The 21,774-nt window shown below is 38.8% G+C and overlaps 1 protein-coding gene across 2 annotated transcripts in view; it reads left to right on the plus strand.

The window, feature by feature from the left end:
* Positions 1–17,107, plus strand: part of LOC309391266 (cadherin-6) — a 191,509-nt gene extending 174,402 nt beyond the window's left edge. For both annotated transcript variants that reach the window (XM_081951539.1, XM_081951538.1), the window contains exons 9-12: positions 3,182–3,303; positions 8,957–9,074; positions 9,192–9,443; positions 14,074–17,107. In XM_081951539.1, the coding sequence (XP_081807665.1) occupies positions 3,182–3,303; positions 8,957–9,074; positions 9,192–9,443; positions 14,074–14,564 (983 nt within the window). In that variant the 3' untranslated portion in view covers positions 14,565–17,107. The remainder of the gene's footprint in view (positions 1–3,181; positions 3,304–8,956; positions 9,075–9,191; positions 9,444–14,073) is intronic.
* The last annotated feature ends 4,667 nt before the right edge of the window (positions 17,108–21,774 follow it).

Consider the following 21,774-nt stretch of genomic DNA (forward strand, 5'->3'; position numbering starts at 1 on the left):
ATTTATTACTGCACAATTATAAGTTTCCATGGTTCATAGGATCAGAACAGCTGAAGATAAATGTGGCATTAAAGTAAATTAAGCCATCTTTTTTCCTATATAATATAAAGCTATTATATCTGGGCTACAAAATTCTAAAGGATGATGAGATGACAGTAAACAGAGATGTCTTTATCTCTTTATTTGCTACCCATGCCCTTCCCCCAGATTTTATAGCTCAGATACAGTATGCCCATTAAAGGTAACTACACATAAAGGATACTCATCACTTACAAATAATAATAATCATAAATAGCAATAGTAATAAGACCCACTGTAATAATAAATATGGGTAGTAAGGAGTAAATTCCAGTATATTCCTTTTTTTTCCTAGTAATTTTTATTGTTTTTTCTCTTTTCAACATATGTTACAATTGTTATGTCAACCTTTTGTACATTGTCATATCGTCTTATCTATACATGTTTTTCTCTTTTCACTATATATTACAGTCATTATGTTAACATTTGTACCTTGTTATATCATCTTATCTATACCTGTTTATAATATTCCGCTTCTATATTTACATACTTTTATGCACAGTTCTATACATATTTATATATATTGTTTTTGGCTTAATTATTTTTCTTGTTTTCTAACCATTCATACCAATTATTCCAGATTTCATGATATTCCGATTCCTCTTTATCTTTTAATTTTAGAGTTAATTTGTCCATCTCTGCGCAGTCCAGTGTTTTTTTAATCATTAATTCCTCTTGGGGAGTAGTAGTTTATTTCCAGTATTGAGCGAAAGCAGTTCTAGCTATAGTTAGAAGATATGTTAGTAAATATTGCATTTTTTTGTGTGTATTTCCCTTTGATTATTCCCAGCAAGAAGGTTTCGGGTTTATATTTTATTTGTTCTCTCGTGATTTCTTGCACCCATTTCCAAATTTTTTTCCAATATTTTTGTGATTCCGGGCAAGACCACCACATATGATAGAAGGTCCCTTGTTCTTTTTTACATTTCCAACAGGTCGGTTTCAAATTTGGGTATATTTTAGCCAATCTCGTTGGTGATAGGTGTATATATATATTATTTTGTATATATTTTCTTTCAATGTTGCTGATCGTGTTAATTTATAGTTTATGTTCCAAATTCTTTCCCAATCCGCTAGATCTATATTATAACCAAAATTTTTGGCCCGTGCTATCATACAGCCTTTAACTTTTTCTTCTTCTAATGTTACTTCTAGCAAATATTTATACATTTTTGTTATGAATTTGTTTTCCGGGCCAATTAAAATTTTATCTATTTGTTGCAATTCTGTATATATTCCATATTCTTTTACATCTTTTTTGTATCTTGATTGTAATTGCAGATATGGCCACCAATCTATATTTATATTATTCTCTTTTAGTTCTTGATTTGTTTTCAAATTTCCCTGGTTATCTAAAATTTCACTGTATCTAATCATTTTTGATAGATCTAGCGTATTGGGATGTATCATAGCTTCCATAGTGGAGAGCCATATCGGTATTTTCATGTAGTGTTTTGCTTTAATTTTGTTCCAGACCTGTATTAATGCATCTCTAATATAATGTGTAAGGAAATATTTTTGTTTTTTTTAACTTTCTTCCCATAAGAAAAACAGTATATTCCTTTTTCCACAAAATCCCTTTTGCCTTCCCAGCTGCCTGTTCTTACTATGTGTTTCTCTGTGAGGAGCACTTCATGATAAAGTACTTAAATTAAGCCAGTATGATAGTTAAGCTGTATGCAATAAGTATTTCTACATTTTAGGTGAGATTACTAGGAATTGCAATAGAAAATGTCTAAAGAGTACCAGGATATCATATTCAAATTTATCTATTAAAAATGGGAATTGGGGCAAGAACTATGATGGCACAGTGGTTAGAATGCGTATTGCAGGCTAACTCTGCCCGCAGCCAAGAGTTCGAACCTGACCAGTTCAAGGTTGACTCAGCCTTCCATCCTTCTGAGGTGGGTAAAATGAGGACCCAAAATGTTGGGGGGGCAATATGCTGACTCTGTAAACTGCTTAGAGGGGGCTGAAAAGCACTATGAAGCAGTATATAAGTCTAAGTGCTATTGCAATTGTTATTGCTAGGGGAATGAGAAAATGGAGCTAAAGTTAGGAAATTTGCCTTTAACAGGCACTGTGGCTTCTAGGAAAACTTATTTCCAACAGGACTTCTGTTAAGATACATATAGGTTAGAAGGCCAAGACTAAAAATAAAGAAAACAGAATAGGGAAATGAAAAGCTAAAATTTCATTATAGTAAAGTGGACCAAAGCATTTTGGATTGCCTATGATGAGAGAAAACCTGCCCGCTATAAAGTGAATATTATATCAATGCTTCCTTTGAAGTTCATCCTTGGAAAAAGAGTTGCAAGCAACAGCATGTCAGATCTCTGTTTATGTTAGCATAGATAAGAAGCATAAAAGCAGGTAAAGTTGGTCTTTCAATTTTACTCAAATCAAAATGAAAATTCTAATAGTAAATCCTCCCCCACTTGCCCCCTTTCCTTAAACCCTTGGTGATCACTGACTCACATTCCCACTTCATCTGTTTATGTTAATCAACCACATATGTACAAATAGTAGCACCTTAAGAATTACAAGAAGGGCTCTTCTTTAACATTGCAATTTTTTATTTTTTATTTTCATTTGTAGTAGTAGCAATAGAAGTAATACAGATGAGGGGAAGATAGTGTGGAAAGGAATCCTATGGATTTGTGGCGATCTCTTTGGTGACATTATATCAGAGAATTATACAGATGGAAGGGAAAGGGAAATCATAAGATGGAATTTGAACCAGTCATATTATTATAAAGAATGAGGCAGCTATCTCAAGGAGCAGATGCCGGAAAGGTGGGGAGATAGGCCAAGCCTTAACCACTCTCATTCTTCGAAGGACAGGATTGTATGCCATGTCACACTTAGGTGCAGTAAATAACACACTATCCATTCATCTGCTAGTTTAGTCTGCTTCTGTTATTCCTCAGACAATAAATTGTCAGTCCTGGGTATTTCTGCTACTCTCAGTAAAAGAATGTTATCACTCATTGCTTGAATTCACTTCACGAATGTGAAAAGCAAAAAAGAAAAAAAAACTACCACAAACAAGCAAACCTCTTTGTCCTCCTGTTAAAAAAACCTTCCCTTTGTGTTATTACAGACAACCCAAAAGAAAGCAGTCAAGTCCCAGTATTTATTAAAGTCCTGGATGTGAATGACAACGCCCCAGAGTTTGTCATGTTTTATGAGACCTTCGTCTGCGAAAATGCAAAAGCTGAGCAGGTTAGCAGTTGGTGTTTTGAACATATAAATAAATATCTGGTGTTTTGTGCCTTTTGAGTTGCAAGGAAATGTCAGTGATGGTAAATGAAATCGAGTTATCAGTTCTTGGCCCAAACTGTAACTGGCATTTTGCATGGTTTTGGTGTCTCTTTCTGCACTTTGTTTCACTATCTGCAATTCTGCCCTTCTCCTGTTCATTTTGACAGAAAATTCTTTTCCTTTTGATAAATGGTGAGTATATAGAGAGAATCTGCAACCTTAATGGAACAAATACCACTAGATACAAACTCTAGTTATTCAGCAATCCAAGCAACTAGTTAGTGTTATTTTATGTGTAATCTATTTGATTCATAAACAGAGACTATCGAAAACATAATAATTCAAGTCCTAACCAAGGATATACAGGTGGTCCTCGACTTATGGCCACAATGGAGCCCAAAATTTCTGTTTTAAGGGAGACATTTGTTAAGTGAGTTTTGCCCCAGTTATTAAGTGAATCACTTCAGTTGACAAGTTGATAACATGGTTGTTAAGTGAATCTGGCTTCCCCATTGACTTTGATTGTCAGAAAGTCACAAAAAGTGAGCCCATGACCTTGGGACATAGCAACGGTCATAGGTATACACCAGTTGCCAAGCATCTGAAATTTTTATCACATAATTATGGGGATGCTGCAAAAATTGTCAGTGTGAAAAATGGTCATAACTCCCTTTTTTCATTGCTGTTGTAACTTTGAACAGTCACTAAATGAACTGTTGTAAGTCAAGGACTACTTGTGGACAATTCTAAGCAGGATATTGTGTGTATGTGTGTGTGTAATATAAGGATGTTCAGATCTGATCAATATTTCCAAATATCGAGGGAATCCTTTAGGTATTGCTGCCAGCCAGGACTCCAACCGTGATTGGTATAACAATGACTCCCCCCCCATAAGTGTTCAATTTATGGAAAATCTGCAAGTCCTTGTATTTTGCAGTGGGGAAGGGATTGTTTTTCCTCACTCCTACTCATGATGTGGTGTTTTTGTGTGTGTGTGTGTGTGTGTGCATGCATGCACACACATACATGTGTGTGCATCATATTTTCAGAGAAATAAACATATAACAAGAGCCAGACTGGTATAATGCTCAAGACATAAAGTGTTGTGGCCCGCCAGCAGCCAGCAAAGCTGGCAGTAGATTCGGACAGTGAAGAGGTTGGGGAGGAACATGGATCGATCCTGGAGTCTGGAAAAGGCTCTGAGGGCTCTGCGTCAGAGGCAGAGAGGGGGACAGGGCCATATGCCAGTTATCAGCTGCCTTCAAAGTCAGACATCAGTGAAGCAGATGAACAGCTGGAGCCTGTTCCCAATGTGCGCATGTGCAGAGTTGCCAGATGAAGGGAACAGCTAAAGAACAGGGATCAACTTGGCCACAGGTGGACGATGAATAGCCCCTCCCAGAGGAAATAAAAGAGAAGAGAAATGGGAGTGGAGTTTGCAGGAGACAATTAGTTCGCTTAATTGGTTTGTGACTCTCCGAGACTCCTTGCCAAGTTTTGCACATATCAGCCGGGCAGCTCTCCAAGCCAGATAAGGTCTGTGACTATAAATCCTCCCCTGAAAGACTTTGTTGGATGTGAATGAGAAGAATTCTCAGTAAATTAATAAAAGGGGTTTTTGTCAGGACAAGGAGTTTGCTCATGTTCTTAGGAAGCCTAGGTCAGAACATAAAGCTAGAAACTAGAAACCATTCTATTCTGGCCTGAAGAACAAAACCAGCCAGGTGACCTTGAACCAGTCCTTCTCACTCAGCTCCATGATGCAGGCAATGGCAAACCACTTCTGAAAAAAAACATTGTTAAGAAAATTAAGGAACTAGTCCAGGCAGTCTCTGAGCAACATACATGATTGAATGGAAGAAAAAGAGACATGTCAGAGTAGGTAACAAAATCATCTGCCTGAGACAGATATAGTTTATAGTTTATAGTTTATTTAATTTATAGACCGCCCCCTCTCCCCGTAGGGACTCGGGGCGGTGTACAGACCATTCATAATCAAAACAATAAAAATGACATAAGACATAAGACATGAAACATAAACAACTCATGCACACGGTCTGTTATAAAATCCCAAAACCAATTTAAATATTAAGAACAATTTTAAAACCCGTTAAAACCCCAAAAAAACCCCTATATCTGCAGGATAAAGTCGTTCAAATCCGGAAGGATTGGGTCCCCTTCAGTGGCCCAGTCGAGACGCCAGTGGCGAGTCTTGAGAAACCTTTTTGGGAGGAGTTTGACTTGGTTGTCATCGAGGATTTGGACAGATTGCGTGGGCGACTGCGACCTACCACATGTTTGTTGGACCCGTGTCCCTCCTGGCTTGTACTGGCATCCTGGGAGGTTACACGCGACTGGCTCCTGGACCTAGTGAACGCTTCGTTGGGTGAGGGGTCTCTCCCGGCCGCCTTGAAAGAGGCGGTGGTGAGACCCTTGCTCAAGAAGCCTTCCCTGGACCCTACGAAGCTGGCCAATTATCGTCCTGTCTCCAACCTTCCCTTTTTGGCGAAGGTTGTAGAGAGTGTGGTGGCTTCTCAGTTTCCACGACATCTGGAGGAGAATGATTATCTAGACCCGCGCCAGTCCGGCTTTCGCCCTGGGCACAGCACAGAGACGGCCTTGGTCGCGTTGGTAGATGATCTCTGGAGGGCCAGAGATAGGGGCTGTTCCTCTATCCTGGTCCTATTAGACCTCTCGGTGGCTTTTGATACCATCGACCATGGTATCCTGTTGCACCGACTGGAGGGGTTGGGGATCCGGGGCACCGTTTTGCGGTGGTTCGGCTCCTACCTCTCCGGCAGGATGCAACGTGTGTTGGCAGGAGAGCAGAGGTCGACCCTAAGCCCCCTTATCTGTGGGGTGCCACAGGAGTCGGTCCTCTCGCCACTCCTGTTCAACACATACATGAAGCCGCTGGGTGAGATCATCCGTGGTTTTGGGGTGGGATACCATCTGTACGCTGATGATCCTCAGCTGTACATTTCCACCCCGAACCACCCCAACGAGGCCGTCGAAGTGATGTCCCGGTGTGTGGAAGCCGTACGGGTCTGGATGGATGACAACCGACTCAGGCTCAACCCTTCCAAGACGGAGTGGCTGTGGGTTCCGGCTCCCCGGTTCAACCAGATAATTCCATCTCTGGCCATTGGGGGCATTCAACTCGCCCCCGTGGAGCGGGCGCGCAATTTGGGCGTTCTCCTGGATGCCAGGCTGTCCATGGATGAACATGTGACAGCCGTGGCCAGGGGGGCGTTCCATCAGGTTCGCCTGGTGCACCAATTGCGCCCCCTATTGGACCGGGACGCCCTACGAACAGTCACCCATGCGCTGGTGACGTCTCGCCTGGACTACTGTAACGCTCTCTACATGGAGCTTCCCTTGAAATGCACTCGGAGACTACAGTTGGTCCAGAATGCGGCCGCGCGGGTGATTATGGGGAGCACCAGGTACTCCCATGTGACACCACACCTGCGCGAGCTGCACTGGCTTCCTGTGGTCTATCGAGTGCGTTTCAAGGTCTTGATTACGATCTTTAAAGCGCTCCATGGCTCAGGACCTAGTTACCTGCGGGATCGTATTCTGCCCCACACATCCCTACGACCTATTCGCTCGCACAGAGAGGGACTTCTCCAGGTGCCGTCCACTAGACAATGCCATGGGGCGGCGCCTAGGAGCAGAGCCTTCTCTGTGGCGGGCCCAGCCCTGTGGAATGACCTCCCCCCGGATATTAGGACCACTACTGACCTCCGCTCCTTCCGTGTTAAGCTCAAGACCCACCTTTTTCAAATATCTGGCCTGGCTCAACCATGACTTTGTTACGCTCCTGAGGGGTTTTTAATTTAGCAATTTTATTTAAGGGGATTTTAAACTGTGTTTTAATTGTGTTTTTAGCTGTGTTATTGTCTTTCACTTACAAGTCTACTCTCCTCCACGCACAAATGAAATTGTCCTTTTTTCGTATGTATGTGTGTCCTATGTGTATTTTATCCTTCTGATTGTACGCCGCCCCGAGTCCTTCGGGAGAGGGTTGCGGCTAATCAAATAAAATTTATTTATTTATTTATTTATTTATAAAATTTAAAAAGCCATCCAGGAAGGTTTGAATAGATGTTAAATGCAGTTACGATTATGGTTGTAATTAGGCCAGACCTGCTACTCGAAACAGGTGGGTCTTGAGTTTCTTGCGGAAGGAGCGGAGATCAGAGGTGGTCCTAATATCGGGGGGGAGGTCGTTCCAGAGGGTTGGGCCCATCACAGAGAAGGCCCTACTCCTAGGCACCGCCCGCCCGCACTGTTTAGCGGATGGTACCCGGAGGAGGCCCTCTCTGTGAGAGCGGATTGGTCGCAGGGATGTATGGGGTAGAATGCGATCCCGCAAATAACTAGGTCCCGAGCCATGGAGCGCTTTGAAGATGACGATCAACACCTTGAAATGCACCCGAAAGGCCACAGGTAGCCAGTGCAGCTCGCGCAGGAGAGGTGTTACATGGGAGTACTTAGTACTCCCCATAATAACCTGCGCGGCTGCATTCTGGACCAGCTGGAGCCTTCAGGTGCATCTCAAGGGGAGCCCCATGTAGAGAGCGTTACAGTAATCAAGGCGAGAAGTCACTAGGGCATGAGTGACTGTGCAAAGGGCGTCCCGCTCCAGTAAGGGACGCAATTGGCGCATCAGGCGAACCTGATGGAACGTCCCCCTAGCCACGGCCGTCACATGATCATCTAGCGACAGCCGGGAATCTAGGAGGATGCCCAAATTGCGTACCCTATCCACCGGGGGCAGTTGTACCCCCCCAATGGCCAGAGATGGAACACATTGGCTAAAGCGGGGCGCCGGTAGCCACAGCCACTCCGTCTTGGAAGGGTTGAGTTTGAGTCTGTTGTCACCCATCCAGACCCGCACGGCTTCCAGACACCGGGACATCACCTCGACGGCTTCGTTGGGGTGGTTCGGGGTAGAAATGTATAGCTGAGTGTCATCTGCATACAGATGGCACTCAACCCCGAATCCTCGAATGATCTCACCCAGCGGTTTCATGTATGTGTTGAACAGGAGAGGGGAGAGGACCGACCCCTGTGGCACTCCACACGTGAGCGGGCTCAGGGTCGATCTCTGCTCTCCCGCCAACACACATTGCGTCCGACCGGAGAGGAAGGAGGAGAACCACTGCAAAACGGTGCCCCTCACCCCCATCCCCTCCAGCCGACGCAACAGGATACCATGGTCGATGGTATCGAAAGCCGCTGAGAGGTCTAACAGGACTAAGATGGAGGAACAGCCCCCATCTTTCGCTAATGTTAATCTATGGCCTTCAGTGATGCCTAAAACATGCGAGTATGTTGGATGATTAATAAATCCCTCTCTAATTATATTACCAAACTAAAAGCAACAATGAAAGCCTTTTCCCCCCAAGTTCCCAGTTTTCATTGGAAAAATGTTCTATTCAGAGGAAAGATTAGTATACAATGAAAAATATCCTTATCCATCACTCTTCATTATCTTGTTTGTTGTTCTTAACTGATTGCCTATTTATTATTTCTGATGAATAAGAAGGTGTAGATATTGGTCTGTGTGCCATAAGTAAAGATAAAATAACAACAATTACTTTTCTAGCTCATCCAGACCTTAAGTGCAGTTGACAAAGATGATGCTTTTGGTGGGCACAAATTCTCATTCACTTTGGCCCCAGAAGTAGCCAGTAGCTCCAATTTCACCCTTCAGGACAACAAAGGTATCTTTGTGTTTGTTTGTTTTTTTAAATTGCATACTGTCTCTCTTTCTTATTGGGCTTTTGACATTCAGAAAGAACTCACTCCTTACCCCATTTTTACATTCTTTTCTTTTCCAGATAATACAGCTGGAATCTACACAAAGAAAATGAGATATAACCGTCATGAAATGAATATGTACCTCCTACCAGTTATAATCTCAGATAATGAGTATCCAGTTCAGAGTAGCACAGAGACGGTGACAATTCGAGTGTGTGCCTGTGACCAAAGAGGCAAAATGCTGTCCTGCAATGCTGAAGCACTGATCCACCCAACTGGACTTAGCACAGGCGCATTGATTGCAATTCTCCTTTGTATAATTATATTGTTAGGTAAAGGACTTTGCATGAACTCAAGGGCTATGGGGAGTAGGATGGAGAACATAAATTGTGCTAAGGAACAAATGAAGCATATTACACATGAATATAACTATGAAATATTATTAGTAGAGTCATCTTTTAGTATAGATAGAATTAGCCCATGATACATTTTTACTTTCTCAGTTTTCTGAGTATTCATCAATAGCGATACCCAATACATTGAGTGTGGTAAATAGAAAACCACCATTTTGGTTTCAAGTATCTCCATAGTCATGCCATCTTTCCTATTTCTACACATCAATCAAATATCGCAAATTTATTTTGCTAACTTGTTAGTTACAGTGGGTTTGCTATCTAATCTTACAACTTACTTACAACTAAATACTAGTAAGACAAAGGAGATGGTTCTAGATTTTCGGAAGCACAGAGAGGAGCCTGCCCCACTGTATATTGAGGGGGGCTGTGTGGAGAGGGTTTCCTCTTTTAAATTCTGGGAGTGCTTATTAGTCAAGATCTCACCTGGAAAAACAACCATGTCTCTGGTGATTGGAAAGGCCCAACAGAGACTTCATTTCCTTAGAATCCTGCTAAAAACCAGGTGGAACAATGGCTGATGACCTCTTTCTATCGGTCCACCATAGAAAGTGTCCTCACATACTACGTTACAGTATGGTATGCTGGTTTAACTGCTGCGGACAGGAAGGCCCTACAGAGAGTGATCAATTCGGCATAAGAAACCATTGGTTGCCTTCTGACACCACTGAATGACATTGCCAGGTGTTGCTGCTTTAGCAGAGTAAGGAAGATACTCAGAGATGATTCACACCCTGGTCAGTGTCTCTTTGCACTTCTAACATCAGGCAGAAGACATCAAAGTATAGCCAGCCAAACAAACAGCTTTAAAGATAGTTTCTATCCTTGGGCTGTCAGACTTTTAAATGCAACCACAATCACTCCATGCTAGTTTCTTTTTCTTTTTCTTTCTTTTTTTGTTTCTGCTATAATTTTGCACCAGTGAGGTTAAAATAATTTCGTTGTATTTAAGTACAATGACAATAAAGATTATACTTATACTTATATACTTATAATCATCAAACTCAAGTATGTATCCTCCATAAACAGTTCAGAATTATTAATCCTAACCATGTTCTACAGTTATAATTATTGAGGAACTCACAACTATCAATTCAAATACATATAATTTAAAGTTCACCCACTAAGAAGCTGTGGGCATACTAATTCCTTAAATGCAGCTGCCACAAATATCGTTCTACTTCCAATCAGGACATTATTATCCCCATCATTCCCCAGCTTGATAGAGGTATTGCTGGGTCAAAATGCTAACCAACATAACAAGAAAACTATACTCTCATAATTTTTGCTGTATCTATTTCTCATCTTTCTTTACCTTTGCTTAAAGTCATAACAAGTAATCATAGAACAACAACAAAATGTTGTCATGACATGTTTGGTAGATGCAGGTGGGAAAGGTTCATCAACTGGAATTCTAAAGTGCTTTCAAAAAATTCAACAATGCATCAGAATTCGTCTGAAACGGTATAGGGTTTCCTGCCTAGGCAGTGGGTTGGACTAGAAGGCCTCCAAGGTCCCTTCCAACTCTACTATTGTATTATTGTATTATTGTATAGAATATTTGTAGCTCGGGGATTGAGCTGTGGGTGCTCTCTGAGCTAAATTGGCTGTTTGCAGACATTTCATTATACAACTAGATAATTTCATTTGTGAGAATGAGTGTGGGGTTTTCTACTTGTTTGGATATAAAGGCTTGTCTTGCCAGTTTTGGGGGAAAGGGTGTCTCCTTGACCGTTTCTTGATTTTCTCCCTATAACTCTATAATTTAGGAATCAATAAATTATGCTGTCAGGATGGGGTTTAAAATAAAAAATATTGGGATTGTGGTCCTATAGCCTGCAGTGAAATTCAATTAATAGCTGATATCACCTTTTTCTTTGTCTTTGATCTGCAATACAATATTAATGCCAGGTAGTTAACCAAAAACAGCAAAATAATTAAACTACAAATACTATCTTTAAGAGTAACAAAGCAGATGATTTGATCATTCATTTGCTTTTGGTTATATATTTTATTTTCAATCTTAGCAGACCTAGTGTTAATGCTAAGAATTGCTGAAGACCCAGAAGAGAAGCAACATCTCAGCTTTGCTTTTAACATGTTTTTTTTTTTGCCATTAAGAAGACCTATTCTACAAGTTCACATTCAAATGAAAAAAACAGCTTGAGCACTGAGAAGACAATTATATTTTGAGCTGAATTACTTAGCAATTTGCACAAATTCAATTTGCATATTTATTTCTTTGAATGAAATCTCATTTCTGGTGATATTAGAGTACCAGACTAAAAATAAATTTAAAAATGCAAATTAGCTCTGTATTTTTACCCTGGTTGGTAAAGTATTAGACGATATAGAGCACAAATGACTATTTGGACTGAGACAGAATTTATATGGCACAGAGATAAATATATTGATCAAAGGACGAGATAAAATCCAGAGATAGTTGTTAAGGCTATGCAACTTTTGCATGATCTTTTCCATATCTTCCCATTTCCAAACAGTTATTTTTGTTGTTCTTAGTTGCGAAGTCATGGACATCATGGACAATGTTCCTCCAGGCCTTCCTGTCCTCTACCATCCTCTGGAGTCCATTTAAATTCACACCTACTGCTTCAGAGACTCCAGCCAGCCACCTCATTCTGTCATCTCATTCTTCTTCTGTCCTCAATTGTTCCTAGCATTAGGCTCTTCTCCAGTGAGTCCTTCATTCTCATTAGGTGGCAATTATTTTAGGGATACCTTATTTGTATATTCAACACCATAGGATTTGCCCATGTGATCTGCATTTAAGAAGAAATAAACTATTCCTGAGAAGCTCTGCTAGCCAAAAAAAGACAGTTCTAGGTTGGATGGATAAGCAGTCTCATTAGTGTAAGACTCTCTATTTTTCTTCATTTATAATTTGAAGATTCTTCAACGCTAAGAGACTCAGTTAAGTTGTCTTCCTTGAGGATCTTCTGAAAATCATGGAGTACGTCCATTGACAGTTTGAATATTTTTGAAAGAAGACTGCAAAAACATGATAATTTAATCATTTCTATCAATAAGATAGTATTTTTCATTTCCACAGTCAAGTATTTTAGTTAAGTTGGGGAAAGAATGAGCCAGTCAGCTTGAAAATGTAGCTAAGTGACTATTTTAATTTTATGCCAATCATCTATGAATTTGGAGTATGGTGAGAATTATCTAATAAATATTCCAAACTAAATTATTTGGATAAGTTATTCTTTAAACTAAAAGAACCTAAGTTTTATCTAAGGCAGGAAATACCTTATTAAGAGTATCATTGAGAACTTTGGTGGTTGTATGTTTGGTGCTTTGTTTATGCCAGCACTCACATCTAAATATTGTAATTCCTGAATGGTTGGAGGTAAGTCCACATTTTAAACCAGAGTTCCCAACCCATGGACTGGGTCACAGCATATGAGAAACCAGGCCACACAAACAAGCCAAGACCCATCTGTGGGATGCAGGCAGCCTTTGAAACCATGCCCCCTTTGATACCTCTTTCCATGGAACCAATCCCTGGTGCCAAAAGGTTGGGGCAGTGGTGGGATTCAATTTTTTTTACTACCAGTTATGTGGCCATGGCTTGGTGGCTGTGGCTTGGTGGCTGTGGCTTGGTGGGCATGGCAGTGGAAGGATACTGTAAAATCTCCATTCCCACCCCACTCCAGGGGAAGGTTACTGCAAAATCCCCATTTCCTTCCAATCAGCTGGGTCACAGGAGACAAAGAATAGATGGGAGTGGGGCCAGTCAGAGGGTTCTCCAAACTACTCAAAATTTCTGCTACTGGTTCTCCAGAACTGGTCAGAACCTGCTGAATACCACCTCTGGGTTGGAGACTACTGTTTTAAACCACCAGTTATAAATAATAGTTCATAATTTTTAATACTTGGATTTTGGCAATTGGCCATTTGACAGCCAAATCTGAGCTCCCAAATTTTTTAAAGTGTCAAAAAGCAAATATAACACCAGAGGCAACTTCAAAAAATACTCAGAATTGCCTATTTTTAAATAGCAGAGATTAAATAAAGAATTATAATATACCTTCAATAAATGTTTTAAAGGAAGACATTTTTAAAGTGTTACTATAACTTTTTCCTTGTATAATATTGATAGTGTCTTACTTAAAAAATCCTTTGAGAACAAAATTCAAATAATTTCAGCAGTTCGTCATCATTTGATGTGACTGAATTTTCTTGTTCTTTTGCCTCTCCTCAAAATAATCGCTTCTCTGACTTTAAAAGGATCGCACTGTTGCAACATGAAAACCAACTGAAATGCATCTTCGTTTTAGCTTGAACCAATTTGCATTTCACCAAACCTTTTCCTGTACTTAACAGCTCCTAAAATGATGAGCTCCAAAGTGAGAATGAGGTTATGGATTGTACTGTTTTGCAGATCTTCTTGCAAAAGAAAACAAAACAAGTTCCAAAGAATACAAATTTCATGGTAGCTTGCTTTTGTTTTAATTAGCTGGAGAATTAATGTCCCTCTCAACTCAGCCGACTTTTGCTCAATTTATTTATTTATTTTCCTTACCAGTTACCGTGGTGCTGTTTGCCGCACTGAGACGGCAAAGGAAGAAAGAGCCTTTGATCATCTCTAAAGAGGACATCCGAGATAACATTGTCAGTTACAATGACGAAGGCGGCGGAGAGGAAGACACTCAAGCCTTTGATATTGGCACGCTGCGGAATCCTGAAGCCATAGAGGACAATAAATTGCGCCGAGACATTGTGCCAGAAACGCTGTTCATGCCACGCCGGACTCCAGTGGTACGAGACAACACTGATGTCAGAGATTTTATTAGCCAAAGGTTAAAGGAGAATGATACAGATCCAACTGCACCCCCTTATGACTCATTAGCTACATATGCATATGAAGGCAGTGGCTCAGTGGCTGACTCTCTTAGCTCTTTAGAGTCGGTGACCACAGATGGAGACCAGGACTATGATTACCTCAGTGACTGGGGGCCTCGTTTTAGGAAGTTGGCCGATATGTATGGTGGTGAAGACAGTGATAAAGACTCCTAATTATGTTGCCTTTTCCTTTTTCAAGAAACAGCAGTGAAATGTGTGATGTCGCTACTTCTTTCTATATATCAACCATTCTCGGAAAGGGTTCTCTAAACCTATTGGTTTGAATTGTTTCTTGACTGCAGTCTTTGTGGATCTAATGTCATTCCCACTGTCATTTCAGCTTCCAAGAGAGGAAGAAAACCCCACAAAACCTTTGTCATTTTTTCAATCACGTTTTTATTTAGGCAGTTCAACGGCCAAGCGGCAAAACAATTGAGGGAAAACCCTCCCAAAACAGATATGGAATACTAGTTTTAATATGTTTCTGCTAATTTTGTAAATGGGATTATCTTAATGTTATAGCTCACCAAATAACCTATATTTTAATTATTCACCCAAGACACATTTTTATGCAAATTATATATTGAGCACCCTATTTTAAGGAAATGGTATGGCTTATCATATATTATAGAAAAAGAGTGTAGGTCTTTTAAAAGCTACAAGGGAGCTACAACTTGTTCTCACTTAACAACCACTTGTTCAGTGGCATTTGAAGTTACGATGGCACCGAACAAGGAGGTTTATGGCCAGTCCGAGCCTTGGAGTTGGGCCATCACAGCATTCCCATAATCACTTGATTGCAATTTGGGCTCTTGATTGCATTTACAGCTGTTGCAGCATCCCATAATCATGTGACCATCATTTTCAACCTTCACTCTGGCTTCCCACAAACAAAATCAATAGACTTGCAACAGTAAATTGAAAGTAACATTTGGCTTAATGACCATGCAGGATTCATTTAACAGCAACTGGAAGTGCTGGAACTGCCCTGTTAAATTGGCCTGGTCAATGTGATGATTGGCTTTACAACTGCCGCACTTAACGATGGGCTTGTTGGTTCCATTTATCGTCGTTAAGTGACAACTACCTGTAAGATACTTTTAAAGTAATTCAATGGTCTTTTGAATGCTAGGGTTAATTTTGAATTGGTCACTTTCCTCAAACTATCAAAACATAATAATAATGGACAATCAGAAGTTAGAAGAAAGGAGAGCTATGTTTGTGTATATATGTGCCTGGTAAGTGGTCCTAGCCAATTCGGTACGAGGGCTACAGTAATGTACTTTAAGAGATATTCTATTCCTGAAAGTAGTCTATTAGATAAGGTAATGTATAAGGATTGTAACAATGTGTATCAAGAAAACAGAGTATTGCTGAAAATATATGCATTTATTTCAAGTAAATCAACTTAATAATAATAAGAGTAGAATAATTGAAATCAATGAATTTCAAGTTAGAAATATCTAAATTAATTTCCACTGATTTTAGTCACTCTATTTTAAGCAGGACTAAGTCTGAGTCCAATCTATAATATATAAAGAGGGTTCCTAATCTGTATTTTGTGAGCTCAATTCATATTAATTATTGCTCAATACCACTCATATCAGCAAAACAAAGCTCTTATGTTCTCTTTATCATTCCCCACTTGCTCAGCTGGTGGATTGCTGTTATTTCTACCTCCTGCTTCTTAACAAAATACTCTGGTACTAGTGCCTAGGATTAAGCTGACAGTAGGTACTATATTGTGCAGCAAGAAAAAGACATGGGAGAAATAAGGAACTAGTCCCAAAGGTAATGCTTGGCTAAGCAAGCAGCAAGAAGTTGCATTTGATACAACCTCACCTTGCAATAATAATTCAGTTGAATTCTGGTTCATGCTGCTAAACCACTGCTGAGCAAAGGGTTTCAACCACACCAATTAACAAGTATTTGCATTGGCCATGAGGTGCATCGGAGATGGCTCTGTATAGAATTGAAATATGAAACATGGGCAGATGTTACAAAGAATCAAAATTTAAAAAGCAATGAAATGCAAAACAAAAACAAGACACAAAGCAAGGCTGAAGTGCTACCACAACTATCTGAAACTCATTTGCAATGAGCATGCTAAAAAGAGCAGGGAAAGTTTTGAGCTACATGATAAGCTTGAACTCCCTTGGCTTGTATGTCTCCTTCACCCACTCATCTGCCTCACAATCAGTACCCAAAAGAGATCTAATAGGAGTTCCTTATGATCTTTCTGATTTATTTAATGGCTGGATTTTAAAATAAATGCTTGTATCCCCCCCCCCCCATTTTTGCGTATCATAGATCCAAGCTTATGAAAATGATTTAGCTTTTTTTAATTGTAGGACTTCCTCTTCTGTAATTACTATTACAATATTTATATTATTAGGTGTGTGTGTGTGTGTGTGTGTGTGCATTTGCGCATGTGCACATGCACACTATTACATTTAGGTATTCCTGAATTCCTTTGTCTGATATAGTTATAAAAGAGCTTTTCAGTATTGCAGTTAACAGAAGTTCACTGAGGCCCAGTGGGCTGGAAAAGTTGTCTAAAACAATTGCAAAGGGTTTACATAGAAAGTCGAGAGACACTGAATCAGACCCACCTATTATGTTGTGTTAAACAATACTAAACTGCCATCAGAAAAAACCTCAGTGCTGGAATCCTAGGCATATCTACTCATAACTGAGCCCCACTGATTCATTAGAGACTTCCAAACAGTACTGCATTGTAGCTAATTGTTATTAAAACGTTAAGACAGTGGGTGGGTGGGGGGAGCGCAATGTCATCACAGGGGATCCGCAAAAGCTTGAAGAAATGATATGATTTAAATCTTGAGTTGAGTCTTGGTGGTCCATGGCCATGATTGGTGGCAACAAAAGGTTTTTAGAGGATGTCCGTGGTGGAGAAAAGGTTGAGAACCACTACTTTAAACCAATTACTCATTATTCGATTGCCAGAATCTCTCATTTAAATCTGCCCAATTTTAAGTACATACTTTTTTTAAAAAAAGAGTCTTTCAAAAACTTACTGAATTTGGTTTGTTTGTTTTTCAATCCAGCAATTTTTGCTTTTCTTTAATAACATTTTGAAGATCTGGATACAAAATATGACTCAAAAAATAGGATTTGTAAGCATTTCCAAAGTAGATCTGCTGTATCTACATATAATAATAATAATAATAATAATAATAATAATAATAATAATAATAATAATAATAATAATAATAATAATAATAATAATAATAGTTGATTTTCCATTTTGAAGTAGTTTGGCATCTTCGGGACCCTCATCGCATTTTCTGTATTCTCACAACTTAATCAAGCTTCTACATCGGAGGCAATAATTTTCAGCTCTGCTGAGACTCCGAAGAAACCCCGGAGAACAATTCTCCAGAGATCTCCCACAATAAAATTTGAGATAAGAGGTTTCAAATTGGTAGCTTTCTCCCAAATCTTCCAGTCTGTCCTTTCCTGCCGAAACTAAGTTTATATGGTATTGTGCCATTTCCCTCTTGAGAGTGCATTGAATTGAGAAGCAAATTGGCCATTATACTAAACAGTGACTAGGGTGTATTTTTGTTCTTGTTGTTGCGAAAAAAGGGAGATAGAGAACCACTACAAGTAGATATGGGACACGAGTTACATACTTACCCTTCTGTTGCCTTATTATTAATCTGCAGGGAAGATGGGCAGCTGGTAAACACAGAGTGGCATAGCAATGAGAATACAGTATTTATAGGGCAGTATGGAAAAGATTAATTAGGGGGTAAAAGTGGCTATGTAGAAATTCCCTTTGTTTTTGGACATTATGGTTTCCTATTTTTTAAAAAACCTGTTAGGTCTGTTTTGGCCAAGAGATGACTAGACTGAGGCATGTATATGCCCTATTATATTTCCCAACCTGATGTCTTCCAGATCTGTGGTTATGCTACTGTTATCATTTTCCGATAAACTATGCTTACCGAGACAGGATGGGAGTTGTAGAGTTACAACTCTACAATGAAGAGTTAAGTTGGGGAATGTTATCATACATTATAGGTAATGAAATCACTCGTCATCTGCTTTTATTTGTTTCTTTTTAAAAATAGAACAAATTAAGACCAATGGGTTTCTGATCTTATGATGAAAGTAAGAAAATCAAATAAAAAAGGGTATACGATCCCAGAGTAATCAGTTAAATGTTTCAGGTTTTGTACACCTCTTGATATACTTAACGAGCTCAATTCTATAGAATACTGTGCTGCAAATAACCAAATAGCAACTTTAGTGACATTTTAACAAAAGAGTGAAATTTTAGGTACTGAGAGTGTGAATTTTAGGTACCATCTCCTGTCAGTAATTTTCAAATGATTTATTTTATGCTACAAATAGATTAATTTGTTTTGTGGAACTAGATTATTAATATTAAGTATTTGTACACTGATCTGAAGTAAAAGATATAAATTCGGAATTGAGTCAGATTAGTTGGATAATGACGGAGCAATAATGAACAATCAGAGTGAAATTTAATTTATATGTAACACATTTTGAGGGATTTTTTTTTTGAAAAAAAAAAACTAAGCCATAGTTATTTAGCTATATTATTTAGTTTTATCTAAAATGAGTCTGCATTGCATGCTAATACAAAATGTGGTTTAATTTTGATTTAGTGTAATGAGTGAATCTAGGCATCATGGTTTATAATCCATGGTTTATAACCTGAGATTATTTGTGAATTACACCATTGTAGCTGGTGCCACAAATCATAATTAAAGCAATCACTTTATGGTAATAATTCATGGTGATGAATATGCTCAGTCTTCAAGAAGATTCATGACTCCATCTTAGAGTTAAGATAGATAGTTCAATGAAAATATGGCTGCACAGGTGTGACTAAAAAAAATGTGGTAAATTATTTTGTATTTAGCATTCTTTGGAAGACAACTGAACACAGAACTACCAATATAATAATTCTCTTAAACAAATTTGTGGGTATTGAGTATAGTCCTGGTCACAACAGAGCAAGGAGGTAGGTGCCAAATCAGTATTGGGGGAATTCTACATTTTATAGTAGATTATTGCAGAGCTAGAGAAGTTACAAAAAGGGCAACTAAAACTATGAGGAGGCTGAAATAACTCCCTTGTAAGAAAAGGCTACACCCATTTCAAGCTGCTTAGCTTGAAATTGAGAAGGGTAAAAAGACAAATGTTATGGGTATATAAAATAATGCATGGCATACATAATGTGTAGGGAGAATTTTTCCCTCTCACCTCTGGTTAAATCTCAAGATAATTCATTGAAACTAAATGCAGCAGAATATTAGCCTATCTGTAATTGTCTGCTCTTAATCACATGCCATTAAAAGGGTCAAATACGTATAAAAGTGTCACAGTGAAAAGTCTACTCTTTCATACCAGCAATACAATATTATATGCAAGAGCATAAGGAATAGAGTCTGCTTTGTTATGCCATGTCATGTATTGTCTTCATGTCTCCTTTGCTCTTCTATACAGAACAATAGACCAAACATAGAGGAGGGAGGGGGGAGATGACAGAAAAAGAGAGAGATGGATGTCATAGCATCTTGTTAAATTGTGAAATTTGTTGCAAACCATTGGAGAGTTTTCAAAGGAGACTGAACAGGTTCATCAAAGAGCAAGACTATCAATGCCTACTAATATTGAGGGTTCTCTATTGCTGACTCACAGCATCCTGCCTTAATACTAGTTGCTGAAAAGTAACAATGCAAGAGAATAATTGCTCACCAAACTTGTGTGCCAAATGCATGTAGCTGATCAATTGTGACAAAAGTGCCGAGTTTGATCAGGCTAATATAATGATAGTAATAGATAATAATATAATGATAATAATGGCCTGTGTTTGATAAGGTTCTTTGTATGATATGCAGCTTCTGAAATATAAAGCTTGAGATTAATCCTTTGTGATCCCACCTAAAAGCAGTGTTAAATTGGTTGAAATCAGAGGTATATAGAGAACAGTGTTTACTGTAATGCCTCATGTTGGCCATAGAAAAGGGTGTTCCTTAAACCCTCTTTTGTCAAATGCATCAAAGAGTTTAGAATGCTGCGTGTATGCTATGAAGACGATGATTGCACATTTCTCCTGATACAGCAAATTTCCTTTGATGGCTCAGGTTAATTTAGCTAGGATTACTGACACTAATTCTGTGACATCTGATGGCTTAACTAGAGGGCTCTTTCGCCACCTCCCGGAATTACTGACACTAAGTACCAGTTATTTGAGCCAGAAGTTTGCATTTTATTGATGAAATGTTTCGCCTTGTCAATAAAATGACAGTAAGCCACCCACAGCTTGTGCATAAATATTATATAAACTATTTAACATACTGGCATCAAAATTAAGATGCCAAACTGAATAAAAAAATGAATTATGGTCTTTTCTGGAGGCTGACACATTATGCATTAATCACCTGAAATTTCTTATTTGTGCAATTTACGAGCATGGATTTTTCCAATAATAGGCCCCGTCTGGGCATTGGTTCATAGTTTTTTGATATATGACTAAGACCTTTAGATTTTCTCCTCAGGCAACAGAAAATGCAACTCAAAGCAAAATTCCATGAATTCTGAGTGCCAGAATGAAACAACAAAAGGAAAAAAGGAAAATAGTATACTGTATTATCTGATGTTGGAATAATAGAAATGTCACTAGATAATGCAGTATGAAAACATAACAATATTAAGGCTGGCTGAAATTCTATAAATGCTTCTATTGGCATAATTCCTATTGAATACAATAGGATTCAACTCTGAGTTAAAATAAGATACCAACAGGACAATCCTTTGCATGTACTTTGATGCTCAATTGTTCCTTTTAACATCTTCTGACTTCCATACAAATCTGCCAATGTATTCCACTAATCTGAATTGGTAGCAGTTATGAACAAATGAATTATAGTCCCATTAGCACTTTCAGAATCATCTATTTTTAATACCTATGCTTCATCCTCGTGTAACTCAAAATGAACTGGGCAAAATCTTATTTTTAATAGAACAAAGGTTTTGGACTAGGAGCCTGACATATTATTATTACTATGTTCAATCAGTGAATCTCTTTTCTAAATCAGCATACTCAAGAATTGACTATTTGCTCTCTAGCGTAGTCTATTTGTATAGTCTTTCTAGTCTATTTGAGACTAGACATTGGCTATTGATTGCAAATACACATATATCCAAAATCAATGGAACACTCAAAAAGGAGTAGAATTTCTATATGTCTTGCATTTAATAGGATAAAAATTAATCCTGATCCTATATAACATACTTTTGAGGTTCTGCATCATCATAGGAGATGAATAAAAGCAGAGTTTGTTAAAGTATTTTGATTTCATTTTACATTGATTACCACCTTTTG

Source organism: Natrix helvetica (genome assembly GCF_964273705.1).
Source record: "Natrix helvetica genome assembly, chromosome: 4".
Classification (NCBI taxonomy): domain Eukaryota; kingdom Metazoa; phylum Chordata; class Lepidosauria; order Squamata; family Natricidae; genus Natrix; species Natrix helvetica.